A 23,406-nucleotide genomic window follows, 5' to 3' on the forward strand; every position below is an offset into this window, starting at 1 on the left:
TATGTTCACATCAACTTTTAATGTAATGATAAATTAAAGCAATATTCAGTTTGACCCTCACAGTATAAAAGAAACTGTCGGATTAGTTCGACTAATTTACACAAAGAGTAAATGTTGGGATTCATAGATTGGTTGTTAAGCCACCTGAAATTCTTCAAGTTGAAGTTCAACCATGACTGATCTTAAAAAGCATTGTTGTCAGTATCAGTACATATGCTCTAAGAGTAGAGGATATGAAAGGGGAATGATGGTGGTTCTGTCGATGAGGGCGTCGTTTCTTATAAATGTCTTCAGTATTGGTGATATCAGTATGTTATAAGTTGAAAACTACCATGAATGGTCAGACACAAGTGTAAATTTTAATATTGCATGTTGTGAAATTTGTCGCTGGACAGGTTAACAGATTTCATATATTTTTAAGTTGAAAAACCGCAGAAGTGTGTAGAGATATGTTCATATCAGGTGATCTTACTCCATTGAAAATGAAGTTTCAATGAGCCCACAATGTGTGACAAGGGGATATATATACAAAGGTGTATACCAGGGATGGTATCATTCAGTGCACGTATAAAATGAAAAAGTTGTTGTCCTCTCTTTTGAGGATGTTAAATGTTGAAGTTTACTTGGAAGCTGTTGATTTGAGAAGACACCAACTTGTGACCAAGTGTAAGCTCACCAACATGGCCAAGAAAACATTTAATTTGTTCGAATCGTTGCAACACTTCTTTTCGTTTTGAAGTTGAAACTAGTTCTATTTATTCTGGTTGTGAAAAATGTGAGATTAATTTGCACAAATCTAGTCAAAGAAAGACTTATTTATTGACTTAAGAACTCTTGTTATACTTATTCTATACAAACCATTTAAATCAATAGTATATTATATACATGTAGTTCCTTTGCAACATAAGGTCATTTCGGAGAAAAAGTGATATTAATTTATGTAGAACTAGTCAAAGGAAGACAGATTGTATGAAGTACACTTATTATACTCATTCTCTTCAAAATATTCATAGTTTGTCTCTGTGCATTATTTTTTGATAACCCACAGAAGCTAGTAACATTTCACATGATCATGTATATTGGTCATTATCTGATGACAGACTTGTCTACTTTGTATTTGAAATTTCTTTTGTTAAAGGTATACAAGACCTGAATTGTTAAAAACATTAAATTTAGCAAGTTTATGCATATTAACAGTACTATACATTAGGTTAGAATTAATACACACTGCAAACATGTATAGCTAAAGACAGTATAAATTTGTACTACCATTAAAATTTGAAGTATATGATTGTAGTTCTACATGTACATATACTATAAAATTAATAAGTATATATTAGGTTAAGTTATATACTTGATTGTAATCTTCTACATCTGAGCTTAATATCTAAAGTGAAAGATAGCTATCTTTTTTAATGTCTGAAGCCCATTGTGGGGTAACCCCATTAAATATGATTGGATATTTTAATGTTTGTTGGAAAATGACAAAACTACATAATCTAGATTTTGCTATGTTTGTTAAAAGTTAGGATTATCTTGTTCCATTTCTACTTAACACGTGTACAATTTACTACAAAGCTACATCGTTTAATCTGTATATAATTTAATAAGTTATAAGTAAGACATGATACAAGTGTAAATGTCGGGTTGAATTTTTAAGCTCTAGCTCTATTTTCAAAGTTCATTTCATTTGGAACAACATGTAACAGGTTATCATCTAAAATTTATTCCCTTTGTGAATTGTGTCACTAATACTTTTGAATGGAATACCTTCCTTTATTGAGTGTTGTAAAAGAAAAATACCTTTAGAAGCTTTCATTTGATATATGAAATTCTAACACGATCCGATTAATTTTCCTATTAAAAAAAAGGGCTGAAAAAAGTGATTTATTAATTCATTATACAAAAAATTCACTGTTCTGATGTCACAATCATTACATCATGGCGTCAAAAGGCATAGCGGTGCACTAGAAAAGAAACCATCTGAACTCCAAACAATGATTTATTCTACGCCAAATCACTAAATGAGATATATTTTTTCTTAATTATATATTTTTTAAAATTCTATTTTCTAAATTAATGGCGTTAACAAAAGGTGTATAGATATAACCCACTAGAAACTCACTAGAATTTTAATTACCGGTACTTTCAACCCGTATCATGCTGGACACAATTAATTCAGCGACCAGTGTAGATCATGACCAGCCTGCACATGTGTGCAGTCTGATCATGATATACAGTGTTTGTAATCAGTCTGTTAATGGTAGTGTCCAAATTGAAAGATAGACAAGTTCATTATGGAAATTTAGCAGGGTAAGGTTTAAAAGAGTTTAGAAAAATAATATACATGTATGTTTAACAGTTTTATTGCTTGAGCATATCAAATTACCTAGAAAAGTCTGAAAAACAGGCAAGATTTAATGATGTAAGAATCATATTTGTATGTCAAGTCTTTTATTATAATTTCTTGTTAAATTTATATTCTTTCGTGAAGAACTTGCTATGCTTGCCTCACTACATGTACCATAAATACGGTATGAACAGTCAGGGTTGTAACTGCTTCAAGTTGTAATATGGCAGTTCATAACCCATTTGAGTTATTGCTTAATATACTTTCATAACTTGTTTTAGTTATCATAAAACCTGTGTTTAGCTAATTCCTCATTTTGAATGAGACTAATGCAATTATTTCCTGAATCCTTGAATTTTTATCTTTCCAGCCATGCAGTAAATTTTTTTACACAAGGATGATAAAGGTTTATAAAAGTTTTAAAGCTATAAAACTCTTAACATCCCTTTTATGCTTATCAGGTCATGATCAGACTAAAAGAGAATTTGATTAACCACAGTTTGCTACTAATTTTACTTTAAAGGTCACTTTGTGAATACAGCAAGAAGACTTTTTGAATAACTTACCTGAGTTAACCATATACTTATATGACTAATACAGGTTATAAAAGGCTTGAAAAGTAACTGAAATACTGTAGGTTACATAACTTAAAACAGTTACACCCCTGACTGATGAATACTTGTTAAAACACATGATATTTCAATTGTATGTTTAATAGAGAAATTATAAGAAAGAGTTGTAAATTTACATGTACATTGTACTTTGTTACTGACCTGAAACATTGAGTGTGGAGAATTTTAACATTATTGATCAGTTTCAGTTGAAATTACACACCAAATTGTATAATCTGTTATGAGCCTAAAGTGTAATTATAGGTACATAGATTTGTATCAAGAAATCTGCAAGAGTTCTGCAGCGGAAATATTGCACGACTTTAGGAGCACCGTATTATCCTGTGAAAAGGGGCCTCCGTGGCCGAGTGGTTAAGGTCACTGACTTCAAATCACTTGCCCCTCATCGATGTGGGTTCGAGCCTCACTCGGGACGTTGGATTCTTCATGTGAGGAAGCCATCCAGCTGGCTTACGGAAGGTCGGTGGTTTTACCCAGGTGCCCGCTCGTGATAAAATAATGCACAGAGGGGCACCTGGGGTCTTCCTCCACCATTAAAAGCTGGAAAGTCACCATATGACCTATCATGTGTCGGTGCGACGTTAAATCGAACAAAACAAAATATCCTGTGAAAAAATGGGGGCAGGTTTCTTGATGTAAATCTAATAATCTTTTTATTACATCCATGTCTACACTTAAATAACTGCATAAATGAGTCGTATTTGTTATTAAGCCTGAGTGAGATTGAAAATTATTCTGGCAACAGAACTGTTTAAATGCGACGGCATGCACGAAATTTACATCACAAGTTACGTCAGATATCCAATATAAAATTTGAGCGTCAATATGGAAAAAAAACATTGATGTTTCAGGTTCCAGTGATAATAGTTTTTAGCTCTCGACTATTCAAAGAATAAGTAGAGCTATCCTACTCACCATGGCGTCTGCGTCAGCGTCACACCTTGGTTAAGTTTTTCGTATCAGTCCACATTTTGACAAAGTCTTTTGAGATAAAGCTTTGAGACTTTCAGCACTTGTTAGTCACCACCATGTCCAGTTATAGGCAAGAGCACATAACTTCATCAAGAATTTTGGCTGAATTATGGCCCCTTTTGCCTTAGAAATCATGGTTAAATTTTTCATACCAGTTCATATTTTGACAAAGTCTTTTAAGATAAAGCTTTGAAACTATCAACACTTGTTTACTATCACCATGTCCAGTTATAGGCAAGAGTACATAACTCCATCAAGGATTTTGGCTGAATTATGGCCCCTTTTGACTTAGAAATCTTGGCTAAGTATTTCGTACCAGTCCACATTTTGTCAAGTCTTTTAAAATAATGCGTTGAAACTTTCAACACTTGTTTACCATCACCATGTCCAGTAAAAGGCCAGGAGTACATAACTCCATCAAGGATTTTTCCTGAATATGGCCCCTTTTGACTTAGAAATCTTGGTTAAGTTTTTCGTACCAGTTTATATTTTGTGTTAAGTGTTTTACATATGGCTTTGAAACTTTTATCACTTGTTCAGTATAATAGTCTCTATCTGTAGGCAAGAATACATAACTCTGTCATCTACTTTGGTTAAATTATGGCCATTTCTGCACTTTTAAATTGGTTCAGTTTTTCATACACATTGCCATTTAGTGCAAGACTTATCAAAATCCACAAATACAGGAACATTGTTTGTTTATTAATCCTCCGCCGTGGCGGATGGATTATAGGAATGGTCTGCGTCCGTCCTTCCGTCTGTCTCTCCGTCTGTAACAAAATCGTGTCCGGTCCATATCTCCTAAACCCCTTGAAGGATTTTCATGAAACTTGGGTCAAATGATCACCTCATCAAGACGATGTGCAGAACCCATGAGTCAGCCTTGTCGGTTAAAGGTCAAGGTCACAACTCAAGGTCAAAGGTTTGAGCCTGCCATTTTGTGTCCGCTCTATATCTCCTAAACCCCATGAAGGAATTTTATAAAACTTGGGTCAAATGATCACCTCATCAAGACGATGTGCAGAACCCATGAGTCAGCCATGCCGGCTCAAGGTCAAGGTCTTCCATTTGGTGTCCACTCTGTATCTCCTTAACCCCTTGAAGGATTTTCATCAAACTTGGGTCAAATGATCACCTCATCAAGAACTCATGAGTCAGCCATGTCAACTCAAGGTCAAGGTCACAACTGAAGGTCAAAGGTTTCAGCTCTGTATCTCCTAAACCCCTTGAAGGATTTTCATGAAACTTTGGTCAAATGATCACCTCATCAAGACGTTGTGCAGAATTCATGAGTCAGCCATGTCAGTTCAAGGTCACGGTCACAGCTAAAATCAAAGGTTTACCCTTAAACTATCCATAGCAGTGGCGGGGGATTTAGCTGTCGTTCAGACTGCCTTGTTCTATTTGTTTTCTTTTGTCTGAAAATTCTTGGTAATATTTTGACCTCTCTTTCAATCAATTCTTTGAATAATGGAGCGCGCTGTCATACGACAGCTCTTGTTTATATATAATTATGTAGTTTAAAAGCAAACTTTTTAACTTCTAGTGTAAATTACTAAATAGAAAAAATGAAATAAAAAACTTTTGTATATAAGTCTATGCGTTCCCTGTTATTGGTTCTAAATATCAGTCGATTTGTTGTAATACTTGTATCAGGGGATGGCGGTGGACATTTCGTGTTCTACTATGAGCTCTTGTTCTATTGGCTTTGAGAAACTAAAATTCATGATGAGTTTGTTGAAATATTGTTCAGAATTTGAAATTTCATGTTCAGACTTTGAGTTCAAATGCTGGAATTACTGTTACAGTGTTTTAATGCCCCCGAAGGTGGGCATATTAAAATCGCACTGTCCGTCCATGCGTGCGCCTGGTAAATTCTTGTCCGGACTGTAACTCTTCCATCCATAAAGGGATTTCGAAATAACTTGGCATAAATGTTCACCATAATGAGACGAAGTGTCCTGCGCAAAACCCAGACCCCTAGCTCCAAGGTCAAGGTCACACTTAGAGGTCAAATGTTAACATGGTCTGTTTCATGTCTGGTCCATAACTCTGCCATCCATGAAGAGATTTTGAAAGAACTTGGCATAAATGTTTACCATAATGAGACGACATGTCATGCGCAAGACCGAGACCCCTAGCTTCAAGGTCAAGGTCACACTTACAAGTCAAAGGTTAACAGGGTATGTTTCGTGTCCGGTCCATAACTCTGCCATTTATTAAGGAATTTTGAAGTTACTTGGCATAAATGTTCACCATACTGAGACAACATGTCGTGAGCAAGACACAGACCCCTACCTCCAAGGTCAAGGTCACACTTAGAGGTTATAGGTTAACATGATCTGTTTCTTGTTCGGTCCATAACTCTGCCATTGATCTAGGGATTTTGAAATTACTTGGCATAAATGTTCCCTATAGAGATGAGGTGCCATGTGCAAGACGCAGACCCCTAGCTCCAAGGTCAAGGTTACACTTGGAAGTCAAAGGTGTTTCTTGTCTGGTCCATAACTCTGCCATTTATCAAGGGATTTGAAAATAATCTGACACAAATGTAAACCATATTGAGAAGATGTGTCACATTTTTGACCGAGGTCTCTTAGGTCAAGGTCACAAAATGATATGTGATTTTTTTGTGAATACAACTGTGGCATTCTTGGGCCTACTTTGGGAGCATTTGTCACCAATAGTGACAGCTCTAGTTAAGACTGACATTGTTTCTGGACAGAACTTTAATATTTTGCCATATGATTTAGGTATCATATTCTTGTGACCAAAATTTGGTATGTTTCTTAAGATGTATGTATCTAATTAAGTATATGTTGAAGTAAATATTTTTTTATTATTCTAACTAAATAAAACATCAAATTTTATGTTCCAACATAGCAATATACATGTATGTTCTTTTTCTTTGATTATTGTATTTGTTATTATGTCATATGCTCTAAATGAGCAGTGGCTTTGAAATAAAAATCTTGAAGTCTTAAAAAAAATCTTGAAATTGATTATTTTATTATGTCTAAGTAATATGTTCATTAAACTCCTTGTCCGCCAACCATTTTTCACTGACTTCAGCATGTTTTGTCTAGTTAGCTTGACTATTCAAAGTATAGAGAGCTATCCTACTCGACCTGGCGTTGGCATTCTTTGCATCCGCACTTTGGTTAAAGTTTTGATGCACTTTTACTTTATCTCTGTAATTACTTGATGGATTTGTTTCAAACTTAAAATAGTTATTCCTCATCATTCCCCTTTTTAAATAGAATTTCAGGTTAACTTTTGATGCACTTTTATTCTATCTCATTTATTACTAAATGGATTTGATTTAAACTTAAAATAGTTGTTTTACCTTATAACCCACATCATAAAACACAAGGTCCATTACTCTGATATCAATGTTTCATGAATTGTGCCCTATTTTACTTAGAATTTCAGGATAGAGTTTTCATACACTTTCACTCATATCTCAGTAAATAGATTTGATTAAAACTGTAAATAGTTATTCAGCATCACTCACGGCATTTACAAAAGTGACATAACTCTTGCACAAATAGTTCGTGAATTATCCCCCTTTTTACTTAGAATTTCAGGTTAAAGTTTTGAAGCACTTTCACTCTGTCTCAGTTATTACCTAATGGATTTGATTCAGACTTGAAATATTTATTCCACCTTATCATCTACAAAGTCCATAACTCTGGTACCAATATTTCATGAATATTGTCCCCTTTTAGTTAGACATTTAGGTTAATTTTGATGCATTTTCACTATATCTCAATTACTGCGGGAACCGTTATTTTATATTTTTACGGGCAAAGTCCCGGCAGCTGGTTTCCAGGACAGGACCGTATCCTTACGGGGAGACTGTAACTTTTGGGTACCGTAGTAACTACTACAGTATTGCCCGTTATTTATGATTTATGATTTTTACGGGCAAAGTCCCGGCAGCTGGTTTCCAGGACAAGACCGTATATTTACGGGGAGACTGTAACTTTTGGGTACCGTAGTAACTACAGTATTGCCCGTTATTAATACTGTTACAGTCGACCCGTACAGTTACGGAACTGTCCTGGAAACCAGCTGCCGGGACTTTTCCCGTAATATTTTACGGTATTTTTTTACAGTGTAGCAAATTATATTTTACCTTCAAGTTTAAGAAGTAGAATTAAATGCGGTAGTTCCTTCCGCACCGTTTCAACTGATCAAATATTTGAAATGAACGGATTAATGGTAAACAGGATATAAAACAGCTGTGTCACAGAAAACACTTTGTTCAAATGCAAAAATAGTTTTAATATACAAAATTTACACAACAATATTTTGGCAAGATAGTTCGTTGTTTCGACAACTATTTTTGGCATGTTTATGACATTACAACACTATTTAATCACGAAACAAATATTTGTAAAGCAAAATGATTGCACATGTTTATCCACATTTGATTCTGTATAGCAAGTGCAACTAGTCTGATTCTCTGGAACACTTTTCTTGAATCAGTTTAACAAAAGATTGCAAAGAACTTCTTATCTTTGATTTTCTCCTCTTAGTACACCTCGTCGGCAAATGAACAGTTTCTTTCTGATGTACTATTTTCTCCCCGTATAGAGCAGGAAAATAGTTTAATACTTCATTGAACACTTCACAAGCTTGGTCCGTATTATTTGCTGAAGTGTCGTGATACTTACAACCCCAGTCTATGCAAACTACAGAATCGGCGACTTCGATTGGGACTTCCCGCTCTTGCGTGTCAGCTTTATTCCCAACAACAATAATTGGTATATCTTGGCCCCGCATCTCAGTTATTTGTTTTCTTATCGCTGCTACTCTGTCAAATGTTGTCCAGTCATCTACGGAGAAAACTACTACAAAAATATCTCCCGCCATTATTGCTATTTTCATCATTTCCGGAAAATTATGAGAACCGGAAGTGTCGATTATCTCCAGACTGAATTTGTCACCTTTGTAGAGAAATATGTCTTCAATAGTTCTGGTATAATCATCAGAAAAATGATGATAAAGGCACTGTTTGATAAGCGAGGTTTTGCCAACGGCAGCTGCCCCCATTACGACAATTCTGACATGCTGATGAACATGCGTGTATGTATCGTCATGGTGATGGAAACTGTCATGGTAACCAAATCTGAATGGGCAAAATAATGAACAAAATTTACAATTTATCATTTACATTCAAAATGAGTTATAACTGAACTAGTTTGTTTCTGTATAAACTACAATACAAAACTTTAAAACTTGATTTTATTTGATTTGTACTTAATAATTACAAAATATTTTTAAAATATTTTGCAAGTGTAAATAAACTATTAATGTAAATAGTTTCTTTTTTTAAGTTATAATTTACAACACACAAGAAGAAAATACTTACAAATGCATTTTTCGTCTGTTTTCAAACTGTTTCATTTATTGTATTCCGTCTCTGTGAGATATGTGTTGAAATAATTTCTTGCAATGGCAGTCTTATATAGGCCTAGGGTAGTTGTAAGATCACGTCAGTATCTGACACCAATAATTGAAAATATGTTTACCTAATTATATACTGCTGTGCGTTCACCTTATGTACGGTCAAAGACATCTTTCCGTTGTTTAACCTGTGAGATATCAATACCTTTATTAACTTCAAACAAAAACATATCTTCAGCATTTTGACTATCAACCGTTGCAGTATTTTAAGATTAACAATCACGACACGTCTTAAATTAAGAAGAAAGTCCTTTGTAGTTAAATTCATTTCGGATAAAACTGATTGAAATCGTCATTAAAATACAAATACCTGAATCCGTTTTAGGAAATAGGTATAAGACGGGCTATAATTTATATTGCAAAAATTGAATTTAGTACAAGGGGGATTTTTTTTTATCAAAGTAACATTACATGCTGGGGCCAATGTAATTGTTTATACTGGACTGTTTAGTATAAATCAATTGCATACTAGTAATTTGGGAAAGGTCCATGGATTTAGTCCATTATGTAAACAATAGCATGCCATCTCGCAACGCGGGCATTGATAACAAGGTTAAATATCAAGTTTGGGTTACTGTATCATGATCATGACTAGATACAATGTAAGCTTTACCAGTGGCTGATCAAATAAGCCGGGTGTAACCACTTCATAAATTAAATCGGAACAATGAAATAAATAAGTTTGTCAACCGCCGTTTTGAATAAAACTTTGTCATTCCACCCCGGTGAATGATCTTTTAACATTCTCCATTGAATTGCCCTCGTATTTGTTGATCATACACTGTGACGGGTATTCACTCAACTAAAATATGTAAAATTAGAATCCACACGCTAACAATTTGTTATGTTGTTTTTATACAATTTATTGTTATTAGCTTTTCACCATATTCTCCAGAGAGAGGAGGATCTGTTTAATGGTCTGTGTAAAGAACTAATGTAATAGATTAAATAGGGATCGTATTACCTACTTTTAGTTTTACTGAAAAATAATCATTCATTATCATGCAGTGGTTCTACATTTAACATTGCCAGTATTTGTTATTATTGTGGTAGGATGAAATATTAGAGTGTAAGAGGACTCGTGCAGTACTCCACACTACTATATTATATAATACAGCGATACCTTTCTATAGCACACGCCTCTGAGAAGACTGAAACACGATTGATGCAAAATGATGTTGTACTGGGTTGCTAATGGTAAAATAAGTACATGCCTTTATTAGGAGGCAGTTACTCCTCGTAGGAGCCATAGCTAGAGGTTAGATACATAACAAAAAAATCAAAACAAAGCGAAGGTTGCACGTGTTTATTAATAAAGACAATTATGATCTGTAATGGAAGTCGGCAAATTTGCGATTTCGGCAGTCTTTGTATTTTTACAGGAATTCAATTATCACAGTATACTCTTGTAGTTGCGTTATACATTGCATAAAAGGGCTTCACAAGTACGACACTGTCTTCCGTTGTAGACCACCCAGCTGTTATAGAACCAAGGACGCATACATGCCCCCGGGGGTAAAATTTTAGGACATGGAAGTTGTGGGCATCCCTTTGAATCTACAGGTGATCCTGAAAGAAAGAACGACTGTTGTTTTCTTCATGCAATTATCTAAGCCAACGACGATAATGCACTTATTTTGTGATATTCAACCAATAACATTAGCTATTAGCACAATTACAATTTAAATAACTAAGTTTCTACGAAGATTAAACTATATTATATTATATTATATTATTATTAAATCTACATTTATAGTCATTTCCATTGGTCTAGATGTAGTCACATGATCAATGATAAAAAGTCGTATTGACTCGAAGGTGGAGCCAAAAACACGTATTGACGGTTTGACGTCAAAACAATGCGACGCCGTACACAATTTACCACGAAAAATGACCAAAGGCTGCAGATATCTGTATTTAATCTTTATACTTATGAGTAGGCTGGATTTAATAATAAAACAATTGTTGCCTTTTTAGTTCGGCTGGTGGATTTATCGACCTGATAAAAAAAAATTCCTTGGTCGATATCGCTTTTATCAGGTCGATAAATCCACATATCGACCTCACCAAAAGGCAACAATTGTATAATATTTTTAGTGACAATAATGTGTATAATCAACTACTTGGCGTTTACATCAGACAAAAAGAGGTTAACGAAACATTTTCTTCTTAAATAATGTAATAACTACCCTCTCTCACATTCTATTTCCAGCTTTTGATGGTGGCGGAAGACCCCCCCCCCCCCCCCCCCCCCTCCGCCACTCCCACCCTCAGTGCATTATTTCGAGACATGCGGGCACCTGGATGTAACCACCGACCTTCCTAATACCACCTGGATGGCTTCCTCGAGGCAAGGGGCAAGAGCACGACCTTAACCACACGTCCACGAATCCCCTCCCCCCCCCCCCCCCCCCCCCCCCCCCCCCGAAACTTAGCTTAGGGTGTAGACTTCTTAATCCAACTAGCTAACGAAAGGTCACTGGTTCTACTCGGGTAACTAAAATAATTCTGGAGAGACCGCCGCCATCAAAACTGGAAAGTCGCCATATGGCCTATAGTTATGTCTACTCTGTGCGTTTCGGGTTTAACGGTTTTTTTTCAACATTTTTTTCAGTCATATAAACGACGGTGTCTACTTGTAGCCCAACTTTATAGTGCTGCCTCAATGGAATATCACACCGTAGACACTTGGCATGATACCCCACCCAGTTACATTATACTGACACGGGGCTGACAAGTCCTAGCACTATCCTCTTAATGCTGAGCGCCAAGCGAAGAAGCTACAAGTACCATTTTTTACGTCTTTGGTATAATGCGGCAAGAATCAAACCCACGACCTCCAGCGCTGTCGAAGCGGGCTCAAACTAATGGAAGAAGAATACTGCTTACCCTGTTTAATACAAACGTTACACCCGCGACAAATTTTCCGCGTGGCAATATTTGCGAAGAATGACCTATACGGACAAGCAAGGGTTTTAGGGTCACACTGCAGCCTGGGACATTCAGGGTCGTCCGCAGATACCATACCTTGAAGTAAGAAAATAAAAGTGTTTATAATAATAATAATAATAACAATAATGATTTATTTATAGAAGGTAGCACATGAAGATATGAGATAAGTTCAAAGTACAAATGATACATCTTAATTTTAAATGTGGCCTTCTGAACAACAACATCAACCAAATGCAATTTACACTATCACATAACCTAATTAATATAACATTCATTCTTTAAAATAGATATTGCCTTCAAGTATCCATTTATACAATTTCCATTTTAAGCAATCAATTAGTGTCATAATATATACATGCATAATTATATTATAATGGCATAGTTATAATTCAGCTGATATAAACAACGAGATTCTTTAAGCAGTCAACTGTATAGATATATACATTTTATATTTCTTTTGAGAACATGTGGAGCGAATTTCATTTGGAATTAGATGCAATGACTTTTTTTAAATATAACAGTGAATATGTCTGGTATCAAATATATTTTGCACAGAAACCACAAAGTATGTAAAATGTGATTTAAAACTATTAAAAATGGAATTAAGGAAATTAGTTTGTTTTTCAAATAAGATCAAAATATCTGTCACTAGTAAAAACGGAATTTTACAATTGCAGTTTATTTGTGGCTACGCATTTCAGTACATTATCGTTCTGAAATTGCCCGTTATTTCATAATTTTCCGTGTAATCATTTTTATGCTGACCAAAGATAAGGGTGACCTTCACCAACTGTATCATTTTCAGGTTTTTATATCTGGTTTTATTATAATTCGCTCTAAACTATATTTCAAATTTTAGAATAATGATATTTCAACAAAAGTTCCTATATTTTATTTTTCATATCATTACACATCATATACCTTGTCCTAAATATTGCACAAATAGAATGCAGATTATATAAAACTTAATTCTAAAATCCATAATTTCAAGTTTTCAGTTTATCCTCCAATTACAATGACTATAATGAATAGTATATGATAAGTATTCTGAAATAATATAAAATGTTTGTGTCTACTGGTAACATATTTTTAGGAACACAGTAACGGCCCCAGGACGTAACTATTTGTGTACGTGGCCATATTATAATGTCCGGACAGTATGTTCATCCGACAACAGCTGTCGCTGAAAACATCCACCGGTTCTCAACCTGTCATTTGCAAACTGGGGAATGCATGTACACTTTTTAATATCCCATGCTTTTTTGTCTTTCAAATACTTCGATAATAGGATTTATTTCCGGAACTGAAATAAATATTTTCCCCCTAATTTAGCGGACTGAAAAGAAAATAACCAAATTTAGCATTACAATTTTTAAAATACAAAACTGTTTACTACAATAGTATTTTTAGGACACGGATTATTTTTAGATTATAATAATTTCTTGCACTCAAAAAATATCAACGTTGTAGAAGATTTATTTTCTCTTTATTTAATAAGCTTTCATCTATAATGTAAAATTTAATATACACTTTGATTAATGTTTTCTTAAAGTATAATGCACCATTGAGTATTAACAAAGTTATGACCAAAAATAGTACCTGAAGCGAGCCAATTTGTTTACAAATCGGGCTCCGTACCATACCTTCTGGTCACGTGGGTTCCCCACAGTGTGTAATATGCATCTAGTTATTTTGCGGACCCAAATCCATTCCAAATTAGGCGAGAAAAGCAATGCCCTCTCTATCCCGATGATTCTAGTATAATTCTAACACCACGTACACACTTATTATTAATTTTAACGCGTTAATAAAATATCTGTAACTGTAGCTTATATGTAATTATTATGTATTGGCTATCTTGCCATAGATGTTATATTACTTTGCATGTTTATTGAAGATATGCTGATGGATTTTGCTTGATTTATTGCATTATCAAGATTCTTCTTCTACAAATGTACATTAATTTTAGTTAGATTCTATATAACAATGTAATATTCTCATACTTCGAGAGGTTGCCCGTAACGAGGATTATGTGAAGGCAGTGAGTCACTTATATTCTACAAAATTGTTTTCTAAGTACAGGTGACTTGTAACATATTTAGTACATAGTGTTTTGTTGCACATACTTGGTATAATTGAACTTTGTTTTTGTTTTTTTTTAAATATTCATCTTTTGTTTTTATTCAAATGTCACATTTAAAGTTTAGAAATGAAAGCTATTCAAAACAGTCCCACATGTTTCAGGATATAAAAGGTTTGTTTGGTCTCCATGCAAGCATTTGATGTAACATCAATCATGTTGTTCTACTTGTCATGTGTTTTACTGCTACTCGGAGTTACACAAGGTACTCATTTTTATTACTAATTGACTGTTTTATAGAAGGAAATCTCAGACTGGACTTGTAATATAGAGAGGATATTTGTTTGTTTCAGTGTAAGGTTGAAACATCTTTCACGAAATAACACCAGATGTAATATTCTCACGAGTGGCATAGCCACGAGTGAAAATATAATGTATGGTGTTCATGAGCCTGAAAGATATTTGGATCTAACAAGTCTTTTTTTTTTTTCATTTCAGGTTTTGGTTAAATTTACACAAATTATAGTGTCTTACTAGTGAAAAATATATTCACTGAAAAAACATGTATTTAAGGCGTTAATAAGGGTTCTTCCTTTTTAATTAATTTGTTTATATATATAAAGGAATGTTTATGTATATAAAGGAAATCCCAGAGTGAAATGAAATGGAAGTGTTAGTAACGTCTAGTTACGACACGTGTTGGACTTTGCGATGATATACAAGTATTTTTAAACAACGTTACTGTCTCCCAAGGGCACAGCCACCACAAAACAACGCACCTGCGCGCACATGTTCCATAAAAATTCAAAACATTAGAGGTCTGAAAGAGGCAGTTTAAACAGTGGTTGTAGTATAATATGTTATATGTTTTAACATTGACAATTTATTCCGTTTTGGAAATGTCTTTGGTTGACTAATGAAATTTTCATCAACATTTAACAGGCAAGCATTAGTTCGATCGTACTTAAATTCTCTAGTGCTCATCTCTTCAATGGTTCTTGTTCTTATTCCAAAAATGTACCCTACTTAAAAAATCTCATTTGCATAATTATTTAAACCTAAAACATATTTTCTAACATACATACAGACGGAAAGACTTAAATTTGAGACACTTGCAAAATTCCTTATGTTCTCTATGGGCGGTCATGAAAAGAGCGCTTTATAATCTGACCAGTGTAAAATGTGTACATAAAATATGACAGATTTTTACTATAATGTATATATAAACTATATATTCTGGAAGAAAACAACTTCAAAACTGCTTGCTTCGTGACTTCTTTAAAGTTTAAGTTTGAAATATTTTTTCAAGGGGCAATTTTCATACTTTTCATGTTAGTGCTTTTGCACTTCAAATGTCACTATAATGAGCAGGGCTACATTTATGTGTAAGGGGGAAATATCTATAAACTTCGTTAGAAACAGACAGAAAAAACTACAGGCTAACACACACAATCTCGCGGTTAACATTTAATATTTGAATATGACTCATTTTTACAGGAGAGGCAAGTGAGGACTGTCCACCCGTGTCGTCTCTACAATGCACGAGTGATGCCAGAGCATGTGACAGAATGAGCCGGAAGCAAGCGTTTATCACTCTGAATAATGGCGAGAGATGTCCAGGCTGTATGGTATGCGTCCGTAACCGTGGTAATCGTGGTAACCTTGGTAACCATGGTAACCATGACAGATTTCCTTCCCGTGAGTCTTTCTGTAATTGTTTTTACTTAATTTCTTCTTTTTTCATAATTGTGATCGGCAATTAAAGAATGTAAACCCTTGATAATTGCAACGTTCTGGAAGAAACGATTTATGTTGTTTTTTTCTGCAAGTTGCGTTCTGACGTTCTGCCCTCTCCGTATTATAAGAACAGAACAATATTTTGCTTCCAGTATTTTTTAACAGAATGAGACAAACAACTGAAAAGCAGCAAAACTTCGTAGTTGCAGGGGCGACAGAACTACACAACAAAACCATAGCAAACCATCGTTCTATCGTTTTGAAAGTATTTTTGAAAGAGATAATTGCGGGATTGCAGTAAATATTGTGGGGTGGAGGGTGAGGGGGAGGTGGGGGCGTTGTTGCTTGTCGTGACCATAACTGTAATTTGAATATGAATACAGTATTAATTTATTTATAACATTATTTAGGATAGAATTCTTTTATCTGCATTTCAGTAAATGAAGAGTGCCCGCGTATAGCATGTTACGCGATGCATATTCCAGCTGACTGTGCCCCTGTAAGCTACACACAGAAAGTCATCATAGGGCTAAGATTGTGTCCAGTCTGTAGTACGTTCCGCTGCACAAATATGTGAAATTTCTTGTGTAAAACGAAGGAAAATAAATGATAATAAAATGTGTTGATTAAATGTTTTTTTCTTTTCTCAATTTAGATCTATATGATTACTTTGCCTTTAGTAGTAACTTTTCTCATTTATTATAATCAATACCTTAACTTACAAAATACACATGCATGTTATTGGTAAAAGCCCAGGTGTTAAATAAATATTTGCTGTGCTTAACTATGTGGTCAGTCCTGGTGCAGGTATCAACTCTTTAACGTATTACCATTCACATAACCAGACACTAAAATGTAAAAACACATAAGAATGGAACATCTGAAAGAGAAAACAAGGTTCATGCCAAGATCAAGTAAGTCCTAGAAAAGCCTTAATTAACGCCAGAGGTATTGATATGCAACCACGTGATTTGCGCTCCTTACTTAGAATTACCCTTTCGCTTACGATGACTCATCGAGAGGCATTGGGCCTATTCGTTTCTCTAAACCCGGGACATGCCAGTCACGTGAGCGGGAAGAAATAATCTATTCATAAACGAACGCTCCTGCAAACGTGAGCTGCAAATAAAAAAAGAAAATCCAGTTTATTATGATTTTTTTTATTGTGGCCTGTTACAAATAGGTTAGTAAAATATGTCTTGCAGTATGTTTCTACCTTTACTAGTATTAACCCAAATTTCCAAATGTTTATTCGATTTTATATCGCGAAAATACACGATTTGCCGCTTTGCCTATCTCGCAAGACCGGCGCACATCGGCGTACGCCGGATAGACCCGCGCAGTGTCGGGAAGCCAAACGAACACCTAGCCGGTTGCCCGCGGCGAAACGGTTAACGTCGCTAAAAACAGATTGGCTTAAAACAGAATATTACAGAATTAGACTTGATAGAAGACCATTTATCCTCCACCTCTGATTCATGTGAAACCGACGTTCAAGTACTGACCAGTATACAATCCAGGAATACTGGCTAGGTAACTGACTGCCGTTACATACCAGTACACAATCCAGGAATACTGGCTAGGTAACTGACTGTCGTTACATACCAGTACACACTCCAGGAATACTGGCTAGGTAACTGACTGCCGTTACATACCAGTACACAATCCAGGAATACTGGCTAGGTAACTGACTGCCGTTACATACCAGTACACAATCCAGGAATACTGGCTAGGTAACTGACTGCCGTTACATACCAGTACATAACTGAAACACGCTAAACCCAGAACAAACACATAATTCAGCAGAATTTTAAAGACCGAGATACCAACAGTGTGACGATACTGTATAACCTATAAATCCCTAACATGCAATGATTTGTCGTTGAATAAAACTTACTATTTGCAGCCCGAGTAAAGAATACGGATCTGAACGACAAAAATGATTTTATCATCCGGCCCCGGAGCTTTATCTGGTTTCAGATTTGATAGTAGTTTCAACAGCCCCTTCTGGTCAAAGGTTATGTTTGGCGAAGTAGGAAATTTTCTTGATGTGTCCGGTGCAATCTTGTGGTTTATCGTCTAATTTACCACGGCTCATCGTTTAGATGTTTGGATACTAGTACTAAACAACTTGCTAATGCCCTCGTGGTTCAATTCCTGTGCGTCTTAATTGAAGGTAAAAGTAAAGGTTAATTTTATTTACCATCGCTTTGTGCAACAATGTACATAAGACCTGTAGAGCTTTTGAGCGATTCTATTTTAAGAACAGTTCAAGCAGTCAAATGTACTTTACCCCCAGCAAATTGCTGGTACCCATTTTCACCTGGGTTGACTGAAACAATCGCAAAAAATGCCTTGCCCAAGGACAGACCGCAATGGGAGTAGCCAGGAATCGAAGCCGGGGCTTTCACCTCCGTAGGAAAACGTCTTTGCCCTTTCGACCAATAAACCGTGATAAATCAGGCGACAAACCACTCCCACTCGAATGCCTTGATTATTTCATAAACAGTGTGGGGAATCACGTGACCCAAAATGGTACGGAACACGGAAATCAAGATGGCGGATTTTTGACTTTTTTACCAATTTTCAAAGGTTTGTAAAAACTACAGCATCTATTTCGCTCGTTTTATAGCGTAGTCTATGCGCATTTTAATGCTTTTTCCAGCGATGTATGTGTCTTGTCTACGTTCTCTCTAGTTTCAGAGTTACGAAGCGAGGATAATTTTCTTTAAAAACACAATGGTACGATACACGTAATTACTCTTTGCACACAAAAATCTATGTAATTTGCTGCTGTTTAAACTTGTTTAAATCTGTAACTGTTAGATCTTTATCATAGAGTAACTATGCACAGTGTTTGTTAATAATTGTTCGCGAATTCTTGAGAAAAATCGACAAATTATCGAAATGGTACGCGACACGTGCTATGATACGCAACACGTACTAACTGTTGGCAGTCTGATACGCAACACGTGCATGTGTCACCAACGGCGATTTAACTTCAAATTTGTGTCATAATTAATTTACTAATTGTTTCAAACGTTGTTTTCAGTTTTTAAGATCGTTCAGAAGCACTGCAATCATTATTTATGTTTAAAGAGGTCAGCACGCTAAGACTTTCAGGTTTCAAAATTACATAAAATGTTTATTTTATTTCAGAATGGCGCAGTGATCTAATCTTGTATACTTTTCCTTTACAGACATGGCCAAACCTAAGAAGAAACCGGGTCTGACACTTGGGAAAAAGAAGTGGATAAAGAAGCAAAACAAGAATGTCAATAACTTTCCAATTGCCGCAATCCGTCAAGCAATCACCAGCGAGAAACCATCTAAATCACCTCTGTACAACTCATCTCCAGCAAATAAAAAACAATAAAGTGAATTTGGTCACCTGTCGTTTCCAAAAAACAATTTACAATAACTCCCGATAAAGGTCTTCAAGATCACTTTTTGGACATGTAGAGGAAAACAGTGATACCAGAGACGATGTAGAACATTTCTTAAACACTGAATTACTGTGTGAAGAAATCACATGTTCGATACTGCAAGCAGAAAGAGACTTCCTGTGAAAAGAAAACAGGGAACTGTTAGTACATCAAGGAACGCAGTTCAGAAAGGAGCTCTGTGTATAAGGTGAGAGAAGGCTAGGACGAATGAAATAAAATGCTGCCGATGAAGAGGATGGGACTGGACTGAGAGGTGCTTATGAACGAGAAAAGAAATAGTTACGATATCAGTACCGAAAATAAAAGGAAGATGATATAAATACAATTGGAGAAAAGAAACATTATTTGAGTACTTAATGTGAAAGGGAATGTGATATAAATATACACTAAATGAGAACAAATACCGGAAGTGAAATAGATACTGAGTGAAGAAAGAACCGATGTTTTTAATAGTAAATGGTAGGGAAAATTTGATACATTCAGTAAACAATGTGAAAACAGTGTGATTAAAATCATGGGGCTAAATTTTATGCAAAAGGACATTATGTGATATGAATTGACATACTAAATGGGAATAGAAAGACTCAGTGACATTGAGAAAAAGAAATTTTAAGAAGTTTTAATTTATTGTTGGAAGTTTGCTATATAGATTCTGTATAGATAATGAAAATGAGCTTTGATAGCTTTTTTGTCAATTGAAAAAATGATATGTTCTTTTTTTGCACAATCATGTTTTTGTGACAAAATTTTGTTTAATTATGTTTTTAATTGCAATAAAGAAGTAACCGAAATGTTATTCAAGTTTCTAATCACTGTGAAATTGAAAAGATATGAAGGTTTATGCTATAGCCCCACTAATACCAGCCTCTTTATATGAGAAAACTAGGTAGGATCTTGTGTTGGTTCTTCCAAAGCCTCTTTCTGCTCGTAAGTATTTGGAATACTGTTTCAATGGACAATATAGCCACCAAAAACAACGTCAGTTTAAATTATTATAATTATTTATTAATTGTCCATCTTTTGTACGTAAATATAAAATACGTATTTAACTTGAACTCCTGGTTAAATCACACTTTACTCACACATAAATAATACTTGAGCAAATTGCAAGTATATATATATATATATACACGGATATACAAAACTGAAACTAGAAACAATGTCAAAATGGTGATACCGTCACATAAAAATGCCAACTATAAACATAGTAATACAAAATCCTTAAAATCGCGAGAAGAGTATTATAAAACAATTACAGATATATAAAGACGATGTATTCGCTCCAAAATACCACTGTGAAAAACATACCCCCTTGGCCAGACCCCCATATTAGCTACGCCCATATACAGTATTGTACATTCCGAGACATAAACAATCGTACATAATATAAAAGCTCACCCAGTTCGCAAACATGGTGTGGCGGGTGAACATTTTAAAACGTGATCCGATGAAGACTGTTTATTTTGTATGATTGTTTTATGTCTCGGGATGTACCATAACGTTAAAATATACTGTACAGGGGGTAGCAGATAATGTTGGCTTGGCCAAGGGGGGTAGGTTTACCAGACCCAATATACAAAATGTAGTGTAGTATTTTGTTCAATGAAAAAAAAAAAAAAACGTTTTCTGTTAAATGTTTCCATGAAGAAACTATCGGAACTATCGACTAAAAATGCGTCAGAAAGGTATATATAGTAACATTTATTTAGAGTTCAATAATTAGTTCAAATTTTAGATGATGTTATTTGTTACTAAATGTTATGTACACTAGCAAACCTGGTACGGCAAAATTTATCAAATATGTTTAGGGTGATGCCAGCCCTTGATCTGACATTCCCAATACGTTCTCTACCCTATTTTTGTATCCGCTCATAAAACGAATAAACCGACCGTCCTCCGAACATTCTCCAGCCAAGTATCCAAACATCTTAGTTTTGTTCGAGTATCTCATTTGTGTTGTATTAGTGCACCCAAACCAATAAACAACCTCCATCCACGAAACAAAATGCTATACTGTTTACTGGGATTTTTTATCTTTAGCCAATTTTAGAAATTTTATCATTACTTCATCAAGTCCATCTTCCTCTTATAATACCGAGAAAACCTCTGACAATAAATTTTCATTAATTTCTTCATCAGTCACATCAACGGGGACTACATTGTCTGTATTATGCAGCTCTTCACACTTGCAATCCAGTGTTTAAGAAGTGCTCTACATTGTCTTTACATATCACTGTTTTCTTCTACAGGTCCAAAAAGTGATCTTGAAGACTTTAACTTTAATCGAGAGTTATTGTGTGTTTGTATTTTTTTGGAAGCGACAAATGACCTAAATGCCTTTTTTCTTCAGTTTGCTGGATATAAGTTGTAGAGTGGATTCAGATGGCGTAAACAGTCTTTTTGATTGTTTTCTCGCTGGTGATTTCCTGGCGCATTGCTGCAATTGGAAAGTTACTTTGATATTGATATTCTTGTTTTGCTTCTTTATCCACTTTTTTGCCAAGTGTCAGACTCCGTTTCTTCTTAGGTTTTGCCATGTCTGTAGAAGAAAAGTATACAAGATTAGAAAACTAAACAACTGCGCATTTTTGAAATAAGATTAATAGATTTTATGTAATTTTGAAACATGAAAGTCTTAGCGTGCTGACCACTTTAAACATAAATAAAGATTGCAGTGCTTCTGAACGATCTTAAAAACTGAAAACGTTTGAAATAGTTCAATAGATTAATTGTGACGCAAATTTGAAGCTAAATCGCCGTTGGTGACACATGCACGTGTTGCGTATCAGACTACCAACAGTTAGTACGTGTTGCGTATCATAGCACGTGTCGCGTACCATTTCAATAGTTTGTCTATTTTTTGCAAGAATTCACGAAAAATCATAAAGAAACATTGTGCATGGTTACTATATGATAAAGATCTAACAGTTACAAATTGAAACAAGTACGAAAAGCTGCAAATTACATAGATTTTTGTGTGCAAAGAGTAATTACGTGTATCGTACCATTGTGTTTTTAAAGAAAATTATCATCGGTTCGGTCAAAACCTCGAAGGTAACTCAGAAACTAGAAGAAACGTAGACAAGACACATACATTGCTGGAAAGAGCATTAAAATGCGCATAGATTGCGCTATAAAACGAGCGAAATAGATGCTGTAGTTTTTACTAACCTTTGAAAATTAAATATAAGTTAATTAATTCGGTCGGGTCGTACTTCTACAACTTGTAGTGTTTCAAATGTCATGTCTCTATGTAAAATACTGATCAAATCTACAATAGAACTATTTACAGTGATTGATATCTTTCCAATGACTTCATTCAAATAACTTGAAAAAATACCCTAAACATTAGGTTACAATGATAATTATCAAACACCCTTTACAAAAAAGATTAATCATGATAAGATGATTAATTGTTTAATGTAAGATAAATATAGGTTATTGCCTTAACCTGTATATGAAGATATCATTATGTACTACATGTATAATATAACTTAAACAATCCTGCTTCTTAATTGAATAGAGTGATCGGACTGAAGTATTCAAATATGGTAAGGCTTATATAAATACATTCTTATTCGTTTTCATTAAATCTTATTTCATTTGCAGAATTTTTATCCTTTTCCAATTTCATTTGTTTTTTTTTGTTTTTTTGTTGTTGTTTTTTTTTTATTTATTTTATTTTATTATATTTTTTTTATTTAGTTTACTTTTTTGTTCTTTTTGTTTTTTAAATACAAACTAACATGGTCAGATGTTTTCAGT

General features: G+C 34.7%; 3 protein-coding genes and 1 long non-coding RNA gene across 4 annotated transcripts in view; 3 read left to right on the forward strand and 1 right to left on the reverse strand.

The window, feature by feature from the left end:
* On the forward strand, positions 1-6,944 carry LOC128550147 (uncharacterized). Its single transcript, XR_008368135.1, has 2 exons — positions 1-1,131; positions 1,181-6,944. It is a non-coding gene; the product is annotated as an uncharacterized LOC128550147 (long non-coding RNA).
* A 1,321-nt stretch (positions 6,945-8,265) lies between these two features.
* LOC123537531 (GTP-binding protein Di-Ras1-like) lies at positions 8,266-9,432 on the reverse strand. The gene is made up of 2 exons (XM_045321321.2): positions 9,332-9,432; positions 8,266-9,088 (listed from the first exon to the last, which is right to left on the reverse strand). The coding sequence occupies exons 1-2, from the start codon at positions 9,364-9,366 to the stop codon at positions 8,410-8,412; spliced, it is 714 nt and encodes a 237-aa protein (XP_045177256.2). The 5' UTR covers positions 9,367-9,432; the 3' UTR covers positions 8,266-8,409.
* A 5,133-nt stretch (positions 9,433-14,565) lies between these two features.
* On the forward strand, positions 14,566-16,817 carry LOC123537281 (uncharacterized). The gene is made up of 3 exons (XM_045320947.2): positions 14,566-14,723; positions 15,956-16,156; positions 16,633-16,817. The coding sequence occupies exons 1-3, from the start codon at positions 14,648-14,650 to the stop codon at positions 16,770-16,772; spliced, it is 417 nt and encodes a 138-aa protein (XP_045176882.2). The 5' UTR covers positions 14,566-14,647; the 3' UTR covers positions 16,773-16,817.
* Positions 16,818-23,104: 6,287 nt separating this feature from the next.
* Positions 23,105-23,406, forward strand: part of LOC123536265 (substrate-adhesion molecule-like) — a 45,000-nt gene continuing 44,698 nt past the window's right edge. Inside the window, exon 1 of the mRNA XM_053528575.1 lies at positions 23,105-23,192. Coding sequence (XP_053384550.1) covers positions 23,190-23,192 — 3 coding nt within the window. The 5' untranslated portion in view covers positions 23,105-23,189. The remainder of the gene's footprint in view (positions 23,193-23,406) is intronic.

This window comes from Mercenaria mercenaria, chromosome 17 (genome assembly GCF_021730395.1).
Source record: "Mercenaria mercenaria strain notata chromosome 17, MADL_Memer_1, whole genome shotgun sequence".
Classification (NCBI taxonomy): domain Eukaryota; kingdom Metazoa; phylum Mollusca; class Bivalvia; order Venerida; family Veneridae; genus Mercenaria; species Mercenaria mercenaria.

Excerpts from the sequence above, each read along its gene's own strand:
- LOC123537531 (XM_045321321.2), bottom strand. The coding sequence starts at position 9,366 with ATGAAACAGTTTGAAAACAGACGAAAAATGCATTT. Across the intron at positions 9,089-9,331 it reads AACAGACGAAAAATGCATTT|ATTTGGTTACCATGACAGTT; the intron begins GTAAGTATTTTC and ends TTGCCCATTCAG.
- LOC123537281 (XM_045320947.2), top strand. The coding sequence starts at position 14,648 with ATGCAAGCATTTGATGTAACATCAATCATGTTGTTCTACTTGTCATGT. Across the intron at positions 14,724-15,955 it reads GCTACTCGGAGTTACACAAG|GAGAGGCAAGTGAGGACTGT; the intron begins GTACTCATTTTT and ends TCATTTTTACAG. Across the intron at positions 16,157-16,632 it reads CCATGACAGATTTCCTTCCC|TAAATGAAGAGTGCCCGCGT; the intron begins GTGAGTCTTTCT and ends TCTGCATTTCAG.